Source organism: Bufo gargarizans, chromosome 2, assembly GCF_014858855.1.
Source record: "Bufo gargarizans isolate SCDJY-AF-19 chromosome 2, ASM1485885v1, whole genome shotgun sequence".
NCBI classification, from domain to species: Eukaryota; Metazoa; Chordata; class Amphibia; order Anura; family Bufonidae; genus Bufo; species Bufo gargarizans.
This window is the reverse complement of record NC_058081.1, coordinates 642,256,199-642,275,470: the sequence shown is the minus strand read 5'-3', so window position 1 is coordinate 642,275,470 and position 19,272 is coordinate 642,256,199. Positions and strand designations below refer to the sequence as shown.

General features: G+C 46.7%; 1 protein-coding gene across 1 annotated transcript in view; it reads left to right on the top strand.

Moving 5' to 3' along the window:
- The first annotated feature begins 3,362 nt into the window (after positions 1–3,362).
- The window catches only part of RIMKLA (ribosomal modification protein rimK like family member A), a 100,717-nt gene continuing 84,807 nt past the window's right edge, over positions 3,363–19,272 (top strand). The window contains exon 1 of the mRNA XM_044278390.1: positions 3,363–3,525. Within this exon, the coding sequence (XP_044134325.1) occupies positions 3,363–3,525 (163 nt within the window). The remainder of the gene's footprint in view (positions 3,526–19,272) is intronic.

Here is a 19,272-nt window from a genome sequence, read left to right as displayed (position 1 = left end):
TGCTTCAAGGTCCCTTTTGAACCAGTGTAATTTGGTGAGGTTGCCTGTAGTACTTACTGGTATGCTTAGTCCTATGGTTTCTGTATCTTCCAAGCCCTTGAACGGGTAGCTAATCTGTATTCTTCAATGTATGGTGAGGCTGCCTGTAGCTAGATTGTCCTCCACCATGTGCAAAGGTGCCTATTAAGCCTTAGGTAGTGGCTGTTATCACTGATGTCTCTCTTTTTGCTTGGATTTCTTCCAGGGACACAACACTATCCTCTGGTTGTAGGCTATAAGGAGCTAAGAGGATCACAGGAGGAAAGCGCTCTCCTGCCCCTCATACCTTGGCTCTACCTCATTGCTGCATCAGACTTCACCCACTACTCTGTGGAGTGTAGCCTCAGCTGACTGTGCTCCTCGCTCTTCCTCCACCTTTCTCTCTTTTTTCCTCTCCCTACATTAGGCCTGACTTAAGTATTTATATAACCTAAGTGCTATCCCCATCTAGTGGTGGGATGTATAAAATGCACCTAACCAGCCTATGAACAGGGATACAACAGGTGATGTAATGCAGAATGACATGCAACACCGTAATGCAGTTTTAAAGCTATTTTGCAGTTCCCACATGTCCTGAGTGGGACGCTACAGTAAGTACAACCTCTGTGAGTGGCCCAGGCATACGGTGGGGAAATTATAGGTCTTGGATATTTGGATAACCCCTTTAATACAGACCCCCAGATTAGCCCCACATTCATACAATACCCAAATCCAGGTGGTTCTCTATAACCCCAAGCCCTCTATCCCTTAATTCAGACCTCAGATCAAATCCCAAATTTATAGTCCCTATAGCCCCCACCCCAGAATCCCTTAAATCAGACCCCAAAGTTATGGCCCCTATATAACACTCCCCTCCAATAATCAGACTTCAAAGTTATGGCCCCAATAACACTCCTCCCCCCTTCATAAATAAAACTTCAGAGCAGACCCATAAGTCATGTCCTCTATAACCCCTCCTCCTTATATCCTTTAAAGCAGACCCCAAAGTCATAGCCCCTATATAACCCAACCCCCCTCCATCAATCAGACCTCAGATCAGACCCCTAAGTCATGGCCCTTATAACCCCCCCCCCCCCATAAATCAGACCTCAATCAGACTAAAATAAATAAAACGTACCTCTCCTGCTACGGAAGGCGTGCTCCTCTTCCAGCTCTGCACTGACCTGACATCGCTCGGCGTGAGCTCACAGTGTGCGTCTGTGCTCACCACATCCTCACAGTGAACGCAGTCAGGACACAACACAGCGCGGCACCGGGAGCAGGAGACCAGGGAGCGGTGAGTAATGGCCCTAGCAGCGCTGCACTCACCAGCCCCAGCCTGCTGTATAAAGACAGTAAAAACACATACACAATATTGTAAGTGCGCTCCCTTGAGAATCCTGGACACTTCTGGTCACTTTTTTTTAGGACATGTCCGGGGGGAAAAAAAGGATGTATGGTCATCCTATATATACAGCTATTGTTGTTGGATGTACTACAACTCCCATTCTGCACTTAAGTAAAGAAAGATGTTTATTTTCTATACCTGGCCTTGTTACTGACTCCAGCACCATACGCCAAGGGCAACCCCGACTACCATTAGGCAAGAGCCCCAATACCAGGGTATGCCCTGTGGGAAGAAAGCGTGCACCTTCCTGTCACTGCCCTGGCGCTAGGGGGCAACGGTGTGAGGATTGCCACTGTGAAAACATTTTAAGCTAGAGCCACTACTACTCCTATTCTCTGCTTCCATTCCTCCCTGGCTACTGCAGCATCTAAGGGGTTAAAGACTGCTTCTTTTTCTGTCTTGTCAGGAAGGGGGTGCAGCTTAAGGGCTCAAGCACACGAACATGTTTGTTCCATTTTTTTTTTTTGCGGACCACCGTATGCGGAACCTTTCATTTCAATAGGTCCGCAAAAAAAATTAAAAACGAAGTTACTCCGTGTGCATTCCATTTCTGTATGGGCTCATGCACACTAACATGTACCGGCCGTGCCCGGTTTAATGGGATGGGGGGCCCCAATTTATAGTTTGCCCTGGGTCCCATAAAATTTTAGTTACGCCACTGGCCTATCCAATGAAGAGTCCAACTGATAACAGCAAGCAGAGGTCTTGAAAACCATGAGGAATGGCTTAAACCCTTTAATACGCAATAAAAAAAATTGGGGTGGAAATCTAATTTTGTGGGAGGCCGAATTGCATTGTCTTGATAAGGTGAGCCCTCCGCCTATCAGACACCTACAGCACATGTCACCTACTATATGGAATACCCTGAGCCACTGCTCAGACTTGGGCGCAAACATCATATATTTCCATTCACTGACAGCAAGCAGAGGTGGTAGAGGCAATTTGCATCATTTTGTACACATAACCTTAGCCATGGTCTTGGCAAATTAGCTACTGGAGAGAAAAGGGCCCACAAACTGTCCTGGCACATGGGTCCACAAACTGTCCTCCCACAGGAGCCCACAAGATGTTCTAGCACAGGGGCCCACAAACTGTCCGGGGACATGAGCCCACAAACTGTCCTAGCACAGGGGCCCACAAACTGTCCTGGCACATGAGCCCACAAACTGTCCTGGCACAGGGGCCCACAAACTGTCCTGGCACAGGGGCCCACAAACTGTCCTGGCACAGGGGCCCACAAACTGTCCTGGCACAGAGGCCTCTTGGACAGGGACCCTGTGACGTCGCTGTCCTTCCCTTTAGTTAGTGCAGACAACCCTGGAAAGTCTAGGAGCCTCAGCGCAATGCGGCCCCTTCATCTTCTCCACTACCTTCCGGCAAACAAGGGGTCACCTCTGCTACCCTGCCAGCCCGCACTCGCATCCGAGCGCTCTGATTGGTCAGCTCTTCAGTCTCAAGACTAAATCCCGCCACCTGATTGGTCAGCGCCTTCCCCGGGCCGCTTATAGGTCGGAGCATCCTGTCATCAGCAGCAGTAACAGCAGTAACCTTTTCCCTCGTTTGCAGCGCTGGGATTCCTCGGGAGAGCCGCCGGTAACCGGATCCGGAGCCCCGGGATCCAGCTGCTCTTTACTGTGAGGACGTGATCCATGAAGTGCAAATAACCAGGCTGACAAATAAAGGCGCAGAGAGCAATGTGAGGCTGACGGGAATGGGATTTGCCATGGATTTGTGCAGGGTCCGCCCATACTGATTGCATCAAGGGGTTTGCCCACTGCCTGGTGAAGTGTGGCAGAGGCTTCCACAGCCCCCCTCTGTAGGTGTCTATGTGGTGCATGGCTGCTCTCAGCTAGCTGCTTGCACCCAGGCCTTGTGCTGACCTTGCTCTCTTCTGGGCTCACGTTCTTGCTTTGTCCTGGTTCTGGCTGCCTTCACCATGTGCTCTCAGCTGTGGCTCCTGGCAGACAGGAAGATCCTGGAGGACTATCCTCAGATGCAGATCCTGGAAGCCCTGAAGCAGCGCTGCAAGGAACAGGAGCTGGACTTCTCTTTGGTGTTAATGGATGAGATTGCCCTCACAGTCATTGGTGGCAAGCTGGGTAAGATCTCAGGTTTATCTGTATAGGGGTTGGGAAGGGGCACCTTCATTGACCACATGGTCTGGTCCTGCAGAGCTGACCCCTGACATCTCCCCCCTCCGGCACGGTTCCTATAGTATCCTATGGGATCGTTCACATGCATCACGACGGTATGTGCACCCAGCCACCGCAGTCTGTAACTTAATCGCCTCTTCTGAAACTCATTGCGTTTTAATTCCAGAAGACTCTGATTTCTAAGGGCCCATTCACACACGGCGGTTGTTCACTTTGAATGCCGCGGACCCTCTTACTGCTTCTCTCCATTGAATGGAGCCAAAGCGCAAGCAGGCTCCCGCTGCAGCTTGAAGCGACGTCCGTCCATGTCCATTCTTGGCGTGGTCGTGGCTTTAAACCGTCGCCCCAAACGGCAGCTCTGTCTCCCAATGAGAAACAGGCATCACTTGGCCACTGCCAAAATTGCTCTAAGAACGTGCCCTAAGAGCTATTCATTAGCCCCCCCGCCTTGCCACATTGAACCCTGTTACATATTGTTTCCATTCAATATACTAACTATATAGTTCTGATAGATCAGGGGGGCATTGAAGCACCCTGCCCAGGATACTTAGATCCAGACTGCCCCAAGTGAAGACAGTCTGGACAATAATACTTTGGTGTACCTTACGTTTTTTTGTTTCTGGTTAATGACTCATGCACACAAGTATTTTTTTTTTCAGTTTCCGTTCTGTTTTTTTTACAGGTCCATATGTGGAACCATTCACGTTAATGGGGCTTGACAAAAACGGAAATGACTCCATGTGCGCATGTCCGTTCTGCAAAAATTTTTAAATAGAACATTTCCTATTCTTGTCTGTTTTACGAATAAGGATAGCCATTGTTATAATGGATCTTAAAAAACAAAAAACGATGCAACACGGATGTCATCCGTTTTTTTTGTCAGAACCATGTTTTGAGGACCGCAAAATACATACGGTCGTGTGCATGAGGCCTAAGGCTGTTGTTGAATCATCCCACATGTGTAAGGGTGGAGGCGCTTTACATACCACCCTCTATGGTAGCTCTAGAGTCTGCAGAGGAGGGGGCTCTAGTTCAAGCTGGCCCTTTTCCCATGGGAGGTGTAAAGCTACTCAGGGCTTCCCCTCTCCGCAGGCACTGCAATGACGGCGTGCAAGGGAGGGAGGCACTGACTCCAAGCTCACACCAGCCTTTCCCTATGCTCTTCTAGTTTCTACAACTTCTGTAGTGTAGTAGACATGACATATGTTATTTATATGGTGCAGTATATTACATGGTAGCAGATTTATTTTACTTACTGTGAACATGCTGGAGCTTTCACTAAAAAAGTGCATTGTTTATATCGACTTTTTATTTTCTTACTTTGTGTGTTTTTCTTTCAATTGCTAAGTAAAAAAAGCACCTTAAAGGGAACCTGTCATCTGGATTTTGGGTATAGATCTGAGGACTGTACCAGATCACCGCTAGCACATCCACAATACCCAGTCCCCATAGCTCTCTGTGCTTTTATTGTGCCCAAAAAACCCCAATTTTTATAGATATGTAAACTTTAGATGAGTCCTGTCCTTGATGAGTCCAGCATTCTCTGACTCTGAGCCCAGCCATGCCCACTGTGCAGGAGCCCAGCACCGCCCGCATCCTCCGAATCTCCTCCTTGCTGCCCGATGTCACAAAGCTAAAGCACCGTGAGGTGCACATGCGCAGTTCGTTCCCTGAGGCTGATGCCAGCACAGGGAAGGAACACTATGGCTAGGTCTACACGACGACATTTGTCGCGCGACATTTTGTTGCACCAATGTCGCGCAACAATTTTTATAATGGCAGTCTATGGTGTGGCACTGCAACATGCGACATGCTGCGACTGCGACGCAACAGTCGCAGAAAATCCATTCGAGATGGATTTTTCTGCGACTGTCGCATCGCAGTCGCAGCATGTCGCATGTTGCAGTGCGACACCATAGACTGCCATTATAAAAATTGTCGCGTGACATTAGTGCAACAAAATGTCATGCGACAACTGTTGCGCCCTATCTGTCAAATGTCGTCGTGTAGACCTAGCCTTAGTCGACACTGCGCATGCGCTAACTCACACATGGCGAGATTACGGCGCTCTAGCTTTGTGACGTCGGGGAGCAAGGAGGAGATTCGGAGGATGCGGGCGGTGCCGGGCTCCTTCACAGTGGGCGTGGCTGGGCTTCAGAAACGTTAGTAACAGCTCCTTGGGCTTCTTACTTGCCTCATTTACATATATATATATATATATATATATATATATATATATATTAAGTAGTTTTTTTGACACAATAAAATCACAGAGAGCTATGGGGAATGGATATTGCGGATGTGCTAGCAGTCCATGTCCTCAGCTCTATACCTAAAATCCCGGTGACAGGTTCCCTTTAACCCTGCTTTCACACCTGAGCGTTTCTCAAACGCGCGTTTTACACGCGTTTTTGTCGCGCGTTTTTATGCGCGTTTTTTGTAATAGTAAACGCGCGTTTGACGCGCGTTTGTGTGATTGACTGCAGTGTCCTATGGCCACAAACGCGCGTCAAAACGCCCCAAAGAAGATCAAGTACTTGATTATGCGTCAGGCGTTTTACAGCGCGATCGTACGCGCTGTAAAACGCCCAGGTGAGAACCATTCCCATAGGGAAGCATTGGTTTTCATGTGTTGAGCGTTTTACAGCGCGTTTGAACGCGCTGTAAAACGCTCAGGTGTGAACTTAGGGTAAGGGTATGTTCACATGGCTTCTTTTAGCAGCAGTAATTTAGTGTGGATTCTGATTGTTCTCAATGGGCGGCTGTGCTGCCGTTCATGTGGCTGTTTATAGCCAAAACAGAGCCAATTGGAACCGGATTCTGTGTGGCCACCGGCAGCTTTTTGGCACAGAATCCGCACCAGATTTCCACTGTCAATAGACAACGTGTGAACATACCCTAAATATTGCAGTTTTCTTACATGGTGTGAACATTGGGGACAAGACGAGCACTCTTCTCATTCTTGTCCATGGGCAGGATCAGAGGCATACTGGGCTTAAAAGGAGCCCTAGCACACGGACCCCTCCAGCCCACATACAATATTGGACCCTCTAATACCGGAGGAAAATAACGCCATGCAGTGCATGTTGCAGCAATTTTTTCTCACCGGTTAAACATGTAAACCACACCGTGAACACAAAAACGAAAATAGAAACACCTATTCACACATAACAGTGTAGCACAAAATACCTGTAACGTCCGCAGGCAGGGAAACGCACTCACACGGTGAGCCCTAACTTGCACCCAAACCGCTGACCCTGCCTACTTGCAGAGCAAGCCCTAAACGGTAAGTCCACAACTAGTCAACCATCCCTATACTGGTAAGTGCACAGAACCAAAGCAAGCACCCGCGGTAAAAAAAAACTGCAGGGACCTGTTCACACTACTGGAACTCAACATCCACAGAGGATGGTCGTACAGAAATGGATCAAAAGCCAGGAGGTCAATACAGTACCAAATCACAGGACAGAGAGTGGTCCACAATATCCAAGCCAAGGGTCAAATCAATCACTAAGCAGAGAGAGAGAGAGAGGGATCCAAGTCAACCGAAGTCAAACCCAAATAATAGCAATCCAATAACACACGATAGCAACCAGAGCACAGCAAGTTAAAAACCTATAACTGGCAAGGTTTAGATGATGCATCACGGTGGGGGGTTGAGGAAGTGGCCCAGCAGTGCATTTGACACAGCGCTGCCATGCCCGAGCACCAGACTGCCGTGCCGGAGCTTGGGCAGGTAAGTTGGTAACAGTACCTCCCCAGCAGCACCACACAGCACAGTGCAGCACAAAATACCTCCCTAGCAGCACCAAATAAATACTACAGTGCAGCAAAAAGCACCATCCAGCAATACTGTAGCAGTATTGTCCCCATATCCACGTCTCCCCCCACTGGCAGCAGCACTGTACCTTGGTAGGATTTCAATAAAAGGTAACATTATAAATCTGGGGGCAGGTGACACAGGATCACACCACTGACAACAGGTGATGAATACAACTCCTCCTCCCTCTTCTTGTACTATTAGGCCTCTTTCACACGGGCGTCATGTTTTTTGCCCGGATAAGAGGCGGGTGCGTTGCGGGAAAATGCGCGATTTTTCTGCGCGAGTGCAAAACATTGTCATGCGTTTTGCACTCGCGTGAGAAAAATCGCGCATGTTTGGTACCCAAACCCGAACTTCTTCACAGAAGTTCGGGCTTGGGATTGATGTTCTGAAGATTGTATTATTTTCCCTTATAACATGGTTATAAGGGAAAATAATAGCATTCTGAATACAGAATGCTTAGTATAATAGTGCTGGAAGGGTTAAAAATAATAAAAAAGTTAACTCACCTTCTCCTCTTGTTCGGGTAGATGCCGGTCTGTTCTTTAGCTGTGGGCTGAATGACCTGAGGTGACGTCAGATCACATGCTCCAATCACATGGTCCATCACCATGGTGATGGACCATGTGATCTGACGTCACCACAGGTCCTTCAGCCCACAGCTAAAGAACAGACCGGCATCTACCCGAACAAGAGGAGAAGGTGAGTTAACTTTTTTTATTATTTTTAACCCTTCCAGCACTATTATACTAAGCATTCTGTATTCAGAATGCTATTATTTTCCCTTATAACCATGTTATAAGGGAAAATAATACAGTGAATAGACTGTCACCTAGAACCCATGCGTGAAAATCGCACCGCATCCGCACTTGCTTGCAACCCCATTCATTTCTATAGGGCCTGCGTTACGTGAAAAACGCACAAAGAGGAGCATGCTGCGATTTTCACGCAACGCACAAGTGATGCGTGAAAATCACCGCTCGTGTGCACAGTCCCATAGAAATGAATGGGTCAGGATTCAGTGCGGGTGCAGTGCGTTCACCGCACGCATCGCACCCGCACGGAAAACTCGCCCGTGTGGGCCTTAGGTGTTCAGTTGTCACAAAGCATGCCCACAACACTTGCCAGTTGATGTCAGCGAGTACATTTTAGAGTGTTAGAGGCTGTGTAAGAAAGAAAAATGTGTCTAACATTATTAGCATTTGCATCAATTTATTATTCTTTGGGGCAATTTTAGCTGTTACGAGGATTGCAATGTGAAATACCCTAAGCTGCTATTTCATGCGTTGTATTTGTTCTAATGTTGTGGGTTTTGTGTTAGGAGTTGTTCTCCTGCTCATAGCAGATTTCCTGAATTGTATGAAATTCACTGTTCTCCGCTTCTCAGTCACCCTGAGAATAGAATTAATTGGCGGGCATGTCTCTCTTATAGCGGACTTTGTGTGTTCGGCACTTCATTGTTAGGGGGCATTTTTTTGAAAGAATGCCCTGAAATTATTTTGCATTATTTAGACTTTTTTTTCCTACAGAGAAATCTATTGAAAAATGCCAGAAACATTTTCACACCCAGAGCATGCTGAGATTTGATAAAAACGGCATGAAACTGGAGTATTTGTGCCAGAAAATGCAGCATTTGTAGGACATGTTTACATTTTTATGTTGGCCAACAAGTGACATCTGGCCGCTGTGTTTTTTTGTTTGTTTTTTGCAAAGAAGGAGCACAACCAAAAAATAGTCAGTCAGTGCTGTCTCACGATCAGGACAATGAAGGACAGGAGGAGAACCATGCGATTAGGCTGGGTTCACACCTGAGCGTTCTGAAAGGAGCGCTCTGTATGCGCAATTGTACCGGCGTTTACAATCGCGCATACAGAGACAAGCGAACGCCTATTGTCGCGCGTTCCCGAAAGTCTATGTACGGGAACGCACGACAAAACGCCCCAAAGAAGCTCAAGAACTTTTTTGAGCGTAGGGCGTTTTTCAGCGCGTTCAAACACGCTGTAAAACGCTCAAGTGTGAACCAGGGCCATAGGGAAGCATTGGTTTTCATGTGTTGAGCGTTTTACAGCGCGTTTGAACGTGCTGTAAAACGCTCAGGTGTGAACCCAGCCTTAGCCCTGCAGAACTCCAGGGCTTATGTGGCTCAGTAAACCCCTTTTTAGATTATTGGGGTCATTTATCAAACTGGTGTAAAGTGGAACTATCTTAGTTGCTCAGAGCAACCAATTAGATTCCACCTTTCATTTTCCAAAGGAGCTGTCAAAAATGAAAGATGGAATGTAATTGGTTGCTATGGGCAACCAAACCAGTTGTACTTTACACCAGTTTGATAAATTACCCCTTTTTTTATTTATTTTTTGGTCACTGCAGGAAAAAATGATCTTCTCTCACATTTTTTATTGGATAAACAGCAGTAATCTTCCAGAAGTATCATCCTCAGCAGTACCACGTGACCGTTCTGTGCCGCCGTGACTCTCCAAATGACACAGTGTGGATTGGAAGTCAGTCGCTCTATGCATCTTCATTAGGTTCTCATTATGGTTTGCTATTTAACCATGTGCCTGCTACAAATTTGGAAAAGATAAGAATTGTTCCTGCAGTGGCACTTTTACTTGATAGGGAGTAGAGAGTCTCACTTAAAGGGGTTTTCCAGGATTATTATGGTTTTTAACAAGCTCATGTAGTTGTTTACCTCATATACTGGTGCATCTTCCTCATGCTTTTCTCTTCAATTTCTGACCCAACCTGTTTTCCCCATGTAAACTATACTCCCTGGTTTCTGTACCTCCCATGTCGCACTTCCTGTTGCTGTGTCCAACCAAACCCATGATGCACCTCTCCTTCCTCTATCACAGCTCCACCGCCGCCCCTAACAACAGCCAGCTAACCAGTCACAGCCACTTGTAGGCAGGGGGTTCTCTGAGAGTAGGTTTAGGGCTCATGCACACGACCGTATGTATTTTGCGGTACGCAATAATAGGACATGTTCTTTTTTTGGCGGAACGGACATACGGAAACGGAATGCACACGGAGTAACTTCAATAATTTTTGCGGACCCATTGAAATAATTAGTTCCGCATATGGTCCGCAAAAAAAAACGGAACAGACACTTAAAGAAAATATGTTGGTTGGCCATTCCGTGCATTGGGGACCTCAATGCATGGGCAACATCAGTGCGGATTCCGCAGACATATCCCAACCCATTCAATTTAAATGTATTTGTAATCCGTCTGCATGTTCTATTTTTTTGCGGTGCGGAGGCACAGAGAGAAACCGAACTGAAGCACTCCGTAGTGCTTCCGTGGGGTTCCGTTCTACACCAGATGCAGGCCACAATGCGGGCCAGGCCAGGCTACGGCCGTGTGCATGAGCCCTTAGGTCTTATGCACACGGCCGTTGTTCTGGAACGCATCCGAGCCGCAGTTTTTGCGGCTCGGGTGCGGACCCATTCACTTTAATGGGGCTGCAAAAGATGCAGACAGCACTCCGTGTGCTGTCCGCATCCGTTGGTCCGTCCCGAGGCCCCGCAAAAAAAATATAGCATGTCCTATTTTTGTCCGTTTTGCAGACAAGAATAGGCATGTCTACAATGGGCCGCCCGTTCCGTTCCGCAAATTGCGGAAGGCACACGGGCGGCTTCCGTTTCTTTGCGGATCCGCGGTTTGCGGACCGCAAAAAACTGAACAGTCGTGTGCATGAGGCCGCAAATCCGGAGATGCGGAATGGTACGGAACGGAAGCACGGTACGGAACCCTACAGAAGCACTACGGAGTGTCCTATCTTTTTGCGGAACGGCCGGATCGCGGACCCATTCAAGTGAATGGGTCAGCGATCAGCTGCGGCTGCCCCACGGACTGTGCTCGTGCATTGCGGCCCGCATTTTGCGGGCCGCACCACGACCACGGGGCGCACACGTTTGTGTGCAGGGGGCCTTACACTGAGGATTTTGGAAGAGGTTTTGAGGTAGATTTTCCTTCAGGTTTTTCAGCCAAAGCCAGAAGTGGATCCAGTAGGAAGGAGAAGTATAAATCCTTCCTTTATATTTCCAGTTCCTTTTAAATCTACTTCTGGCTTTGGCTGAAAAACCCAAAGGGAAATCTGCCCAAAAACCTCCTCCAAAACCCCCAGTGTGAACCTACTCTAAACCTGACATTGTGTCACAAAAGAAACACAGTCATTGCTGGAATATATTTTAATTAACAGTGGCAATTAGCCATTAACTAATATTCGTCATCATTATTGATGTGCCGTGCTTGCAGAACTATATGTGTTTTTATTACCGGCCAAGTTCAATTAATCAGTAACTGAGCCGAGCAGCAAGCGTCGCGCTGAATATCATCCGCTGTTCTTTGTAGACATTTTTTTGAATAAAGATTTCCATAGATTATTTCAAGACCATTTGCAGCCAAAATGTTAGATTTCAGTTTCTGAGAAACTAATTCAAGGATGACAAATCTATGGGGGCACTTCATGTAGGAGATTTTAAAAATATGGTAAATTCAGCGCCCTTCTACAGTTCTGCATAAAATGATGAGTGCCTTTCCTAATAGTCCCCTCCAAGACTGTTTGTGCTGAGGAGCTCGTGTAGGGTTAGGCAGGTGTAACGCTGTATTGGGGGGGAAACATTTTTTGTAACAGTGGGAGGAGTCAGTATAAGTACAGTCTGGGAGGGGTTTGGACGGCCCATGGAGAGTGATAGGGCAGGGGACGGCTTGACCCGCCTAGGAGGAGTGGTGGTATGGTCAGCGATAGTGGTGAGCAGAAGGCACGTGAAGAAGGGCGCACAGCCCCTCTGAGCTACCAGTGGCTGCTGCGCAGTATTGGCCACAGTGAAGCGTAAGGCACCAGGGCCACTAAAGGGCAGAACTTGTGGAGTCTGGATTGTCCAGCCAACTGCAGAGAAAGGCCAAAGAATTAAAGGGGTTCTCCAAGAGTATAAAATGTCCCCTCATGTGCTGGGCACCCCACATTGAATATACTTACCCCAGTCCCTGCTCCCGGCGCCACTCCTGTTCCCCGCACCACCGCTGCTGCTTCGCCCTGCACACAGATGAAAACATCCGATGTCGGTGGGAGCAGCCAATGGCAGACGAGGACGCGCCTCCCTAGCATCCCTGGTGAAGCTACGGAGGCTGGTCCCCGCCTGCCATTGGCTGTTCCCCCCGACACAGGATGTTTTCATCCGTGTGCAGGGCGAAGCAGCAGCGGTGGTGCGGGGAACAGGAGCGCCGCCAGGACCGGGGTAAGCATATTGCATGTGGGGTGCCCGGCACATGAGGGGACATTTTATACTCTCGGAGAACCCCTTTAAAGGGGTTGGTCACTTTCTGGTTATGTTGACCAATGGGTTTGTAAGATGACTATATGGCACTTACTAATATAGCCTTTGTAGAAATTCTGTGCCAGTTTCCATATTTCACTAGGTATGTCCCCTTATTTGCCAAGTCCTTTATGCTGTCCATAAAACGGCTGCTGATGGAGGATCATGTGACCAGGAAAATCACCTCCATGACACATCCATCACTCAGCCTCCTCCATTCAGTTACACTGCATCTGCACCGTGCAGTGTATGTGAATGGAGGAGGCTGAGTGATGTCTGGTCACATGACCCTCCATCAGCAGCCATTTTATGGACAGAACCTCTCTGCAGACCGCACAAAAGACTTGACAAACAATGAGACATTCCTTTTAAAATATATAAAATGGCAGATAATTTTAACAAAGACTGTATTAGTATAGACTTCTTACAGACACATTGGTCAGGCAGTCGCCAGAAAGTGGACAACCACTTTAAGTGCAATTGACAGTCAGGTAACCAATACCACCTCTGGAAATCCCAGAAAGTAATTCTGACAATTTGGGGACCATGGCTGGACTTGTGTCCTGTGTTTTTCTGTTTATAGGGTGAAGGAAAGCAGCAAAAATATTCCTTTGTCTAGACCTAAGTTAAAGGGGTTTTCCAAGATAGTTATTTTACTCCTCAGGATAGGTCATCAGTAAAAGGTCATCAGTAAAGGCCGTTTCACCAAAAAATAGAACATGTCCTATTATTGCCTGCATTACAGACAATGATAGAGCTGTTCTATTAGGGGCCAGCCGTTCCTTTCCTCAAAAGGCGGAATGCACATGGCGGTATATGTGTTTTGCGGATCCGCAATTTGAAGACCACAATGGTCGTGTGCATGAGCCCTGTCCAGTACATATTCATCTATATGTGATGCAGAGGTAGCGGTCGACCCGTGACCTGGTGCCTTAGAGCAGCCAGAGGTCCCTACATCACATAAAATGACCCCAGTATTATAAAGGCAAATGGTAGGGGTTGTAGTAAAGATTCTGCAATGAGGCCTAGGGTACTTTCACACTAGCGTTCTTGTTTTCCGGTATTGAGTTCCGTTCTAGGGGCTCAATACCGGAAAAAACTGATGAGTTTTATCCTAATGCATTCTGAATGGAGAGCAATCCGTTCAGGATGCATCAGGATTGTCTTCAGTTCAGTCCCTCTTACGTTTTTTGGCCAGAGAAAATACTGCAGCATGCTGAAGTTTTCTCTCCGGCCAAAAATCCTGAACACGTGCCGGAATGCCTGATCCAGCATTAATTCCCATTGAAATGCATTAATGCCAAGTGTTCCAGCAAAAACGGATCCGTTCTTTCCGTCCGCGCATGCGCAGACCATTAAATCTGTGAAAATAAATAAATACCAGATCCGTTTTTCCGTATGACAACCGGAAAGACGGATACGGTATTTCAATGCATTTGTCAGACGGATGCGCATCCGGATCCGCTTCACAAATGCATCCGTTTGCGTCCAGATTTTCGGATCTGGCGACGGAACTGCCTGCCGAAATTCTCTGCCGCAAGTGTGAAAGTAGCCTTAGGAGCCTCAAGTTACACTTCATACAATACAAAGGTATACTTCCTCAGTGCAGTCAAATAGCATTATTCTGTAAATGCTTCCGTTTTGCAGCCTTTTTGTGCAAATGCAAATGAACTGCACCATGTGAATATTCCCTTACTACATTCATTTATTCGCTCAGATCGGGGTAGCACTTTGTGGAAGCCATGGACATACGGTACTTGTTTAGCAATGCACTGGAGCAGTTAACAGTGAAATACAGATCTCCAATGTCAGATGTTTTTATTGTGCATTTATTCTTCGGCAATGCTCTAAAGCTGCAGGACCAGCCGTCCTGGATTGTACTTCTATCTTCCTGATTGTATTACACTCCTATCTCATTGGTGGCAAACATTACGTTACCTCTCTTGTACTGGTCTTGATTTACGTACTGTGCTGCACTCACAATTCTGCAGGCTTTGGAGCTGAAATCTCCCACTGCATAGTGCCTGCCCTGGTGATTTGCATTCTGGGAGGTTTAGCTATTACACCGTGCGCTGTACAGTAATGTGATGTGGAGAAAAAAGCTGCCCCTGGGGGACGGATCGTGACAGGGAGCCTTGGTGCAACTGCTTAGATGCTGCGGTCACTGGCATCTAGAGAATTAAGTGGCCAGCATCAGAGTTAGGCTAGGTCCACATGACGACATGTGTCGCACAACAATAAGTCACGCGGCAGATAGGGCACAACTATACTGCAACATTTGTCGCGCAAAATTTGTCGCACCAATGTCACGTGACAATTTTTATAATGATAGTCTATGGTGTTGCACTGCGACATGCTGTGACTGCGAAAGTCGCAGAAAAATCCATTTCAAATGGATTTTTTGCAACTGTTAGGCCCCTTTCACACGGGCGAGTTTTCCGTGCGGGTGCGATCCGTGCGGCGAACGTATGGCACCCGCACTAAATCCTGACCCATTCATTTCTATGGGGCTGTGCACATGAGCGTTGTTTTTAACGCATCACTTGTGCGTTCAGTTGAAATCGCAGCATGCTCTATATTGTCCGATTTTGACGTGACGCAGGCCCCATAGAAGTGAATGGGGTGTGTGAAAATCGGATGGCATCCGCAAGCAAGTACAGATGCCGTGCGATTTGCACGCACGGTTGCTAGGAGACGATCAGGATGGAGACCCGATCATTATTATTTTCCCTTATAACATGGTTATAAGGGAAAATAATAGCATTCTGAATACAGAATGCATAGTAAAAAATAAATAAATAATAATTTAACTCACCTTAGTCCACTTGATCGCGAAGCTGGCATCTCCTTGTGTCTCCTCTGCTGATGAACAGGACCTGGGGTGAGCTGCTCCATTAAATACCGGTTAAGGACCTTCGATGACGTCACTCCGGTCATCACATGGTCTTTTACCATGGTGAATCACCATGGTAAAAGATCATGTGACGTACCATGTGATGACCGGAGTGACGTCATCGAAGGTCCTTAACCTGTATTTAATGGAGCAGCTCACCCCAGGTCCTGTTCAGCGCAGAGGAGACACAAGGAGATGCCGGCTTCGCGATCAAGTGGACTAAGGCGAGTTACATTTTTATTTTATTTTTTAACCCCTCTAGCGCTGGTTTACTATGCATTCTGTATTCAGAATGCTATTATTTTCCCTTATAACCATGTTATAAGGGAAAATAATACAATCTTCAGAACATCAATCCCAAGCCCGAACTTCTATGAAGAAGTTCGGGTTTGGGTACCAAACATGCGCGATTTTTCTCACGCGAGTGTGTTAAAATCACCCTAAATTAGGGCATTTTAGATACACTCTGGTGTTCCAGATCAATGTACCCCCCCCAGGGGTTAATATCCACGCGTGGGCAACGCATGACAATGTTTTGCACTCGCACGGGAAAATCGCGCATTTTCCTGCAACGCACCCGGCTCTTATCCGGGCAAAAAAACTGACGCCCGTGTGAAAGAGGCCTTAGGTCCCTTTCACACGAGCGTTATTTCCGCGCGGGTGCAATGCGTGACGTGAACGCATAGCACCCACACTGAATCCTGACCCATTTATTTCAATGGGTCTGTGTACATGAGCGTTGTTTTTCACGCATCAGTTCTGCGTTGCGTGAAAATCGCAGCATGTTCTATATTCTGCGTTTTTCACGCAGCCCTGGCTCTATAGAAGTGAATGGGGCTGCGTGAAAAACGCATCGCATCCGCAAGCAAATGCATTTTTCACTGATGGTTGCTAAGAGATGTTGTTTGTAAACCTTCAGTTTTTTATCACGCGCGTGAAAAACGCATCAAAACGCATTGCACAAAACTGAACAACTGAACGCAACGGAGTCAAAACTGACTGAACTTGTTTGCAAAATAGTGCGAGTTTCACTGAACGCACCCTGAACGCATCCGGCCCCAATCCGCAACGCCTGTGTGAAAGGGGCCTTAGGCCTAGTTCACACTTCAGTGTTTGGTCAGTGATTTCCATCAGTGATTTGTGAGCCCAAACCAGAAGTGGAGCCTCCATAGACATTAGGTAGAAGGGAAAGATCTGCTCCTGTTCTATGTTTAGAGCTGCACCTGGTTTTGGCTCACAAATCACTGATGGAAATCACTGACCAAACACTGAAGTGTGAACGAGGCCTTAGAGTTCGATCAGTCCGGTGATCCAGAGTGCTGTATCAGTGCAGCCTGTGGCGGGTTCCCTTCAGTCCCTGCCGGCCACGCCAGGTTTAAAGATATGATGATTTAAAAAAATAAATAAATCATTAGACACTAAAAGGGCAAATACAGTGGAGGAAATAATTATTTGACCCCTCACTGATTTTGTAAGTTTGTCCAATGACAAAGAAATGAAAAGTCTCAGAACAGTATCATTTCAATGGTAGGTTTATTGTAACAGTGGCAGATAGCACATCAAAAGGAAAATCGAAAAAATAACTTTAAATAAAAGATAGCAACTGATTTGCATTTCATTGAGTGAAATAAGTATTTGAACCCTCTAACAAAAAAAGACTTAATACTTGGTGGAAAAACCCTTGTTTGCAAGCACAGAGGTCAAACGTTTCTTGTAATTGATGACCAAGTTTGCGCACATTTTAGGAGGAATGTTGGTCCACTCCTCTTTGCAGATCATCTCTAAATCCCTAAGGTTTCGAGGCTGTCTCTGTGCAACTCTGAGCTTGAGCTCCCTCCATAGGTTTTCGATTGGATTAAGGTCCGGAGACTGACTAGGCCACTCCATGACCTTAATGTGCTTCTTCTTGAGCCACTCCTTTGTTGCCTTTGCTGTATGTTTTGGGTCATTGTCGTGCTGGAACACCCATCCACGACCCATTTTCAGTTTCCTGGCAGAGGGAAGGAGGTTGTCGCTCAGGATTTCACGATATATGGCTCCGTCCATTTTCCCGTTTATGCGAATAAGTTGTCCTGTGCCCTTAGCAGAAAAACACCCCCAAAGCAAAATGTTTCCACCCCCATGCTTGACGGTGGGGACGGTGTTTTGGGGGTCATAGGCAGCATTTTTCTTCCTCCAAACACAGCGAGTTGAGTTAATGCCAAAGAGCTCTATTTTGGTCTCATCAGACCACAGCACCTTCTCCCAGTCACTCTCTGAATCATTCAGGTGTTCATTGGCAAACTTCAGACGGGCCTGCACATGTGCCTTCCTGAGCAGGGGGACCTTGCGAGCCCTGCAGGATTTTAATCCATTGCGGTGTAATGTGTTTCCAATGGTTTTCTTGGTGACTGTGGTCCCTGCTAATTTGAGGTCATTAACTAACTCCTCCCGTGTAGTTCTAGGATGCTTTTTCACCTTTCTCAGAACCATTGACACCCCACGAGGTGAGATCTTGCGTGGAGCCCCAGAGCGAGGTCGATTGATGGTCATTTTGTGCTCCTTCCATTTTCGAACAATCGCACCAACAGTTGTCACCTTCTCTCCCAGCTTCTTGCTAATGGTTTTGTAGCCCATTCCAGCCTTGTGCAGGTCTACAATTTTGTCTCTGACATCCTTGGACAGCTCTTTGGTCTTTCCCATGTTGGAGAGTTTGGAGTCTGCTTGATTGATTGATTCTGTGGACAGGTGTCTTTTATACAGGTGACTAGTTAAGACAGGTGTCCTTAATGAGGGTGACTAATTGAGTAGAAGTGTCTAACCACTCTGTGGGAGCCAGAACTCTTAATGGTTGGTAGGGGTTCAAATACTTATTTCACTCAATGAAATGCAAATCAGTTGCTATCTTTTATTTAAAGTTATTTTTTCGATTTTCCTTTTGATGTGCTATCTGCCACTGTTACAATAAACCTACCATTGAAATGATACTGTTCTGAGACTTTTCATTTCTTTGTCATTGGACAAACTTACAAAATCAGTGAGGGGTCAAATAATTATTTCCTCCACTGTATATCAAATGAAATAGATTAATCGCTCAGCCCTGATTCATGTGTCCCTCAAATGACACAATGGAGGCTGAAGTACTGATCCCTATCTCAGCCTCCTTATGTGCATCCTTGTAGGAAACCCTCCTGTCAGCGATATTCTCCCAGATTCTCCTTGCCACTAGTGATGTCTTGCTCGGCACATCTGCACTGTGCAGAATGATTGATATATTGCACTCACACACGCACTTGTCTATTAGCCTTGTGAATCGTGACTCCGGAGGAGCTCCAGCTTTCTATTGATTTCACTGGATGCATTATTATGTCTATAAAGAGTATTTTGATGCTTCGGCTACCTAGATGTAGGGGGTCCCAGCAGTGAGACCCCCTGTGACTAGCTTTGCTATTGGCAACCAGCAATATGTGGAAGTGCTATAAACAAAATAACCCCTTTGCATAATGCAAATTGTATTTTTAAGAGGACCTGTCACCGCTCCTGACACTCCTGTTTTCATAGCTTCATGCATCCCCCATGTAATAACAATTCTGGAGACTCTATTCTTATGGCTCTATGTTGTGCCGTTCCTCTATTTCTACTAGAAGTTATGAATGAATTGCTAGCAGTCTGCAGTAA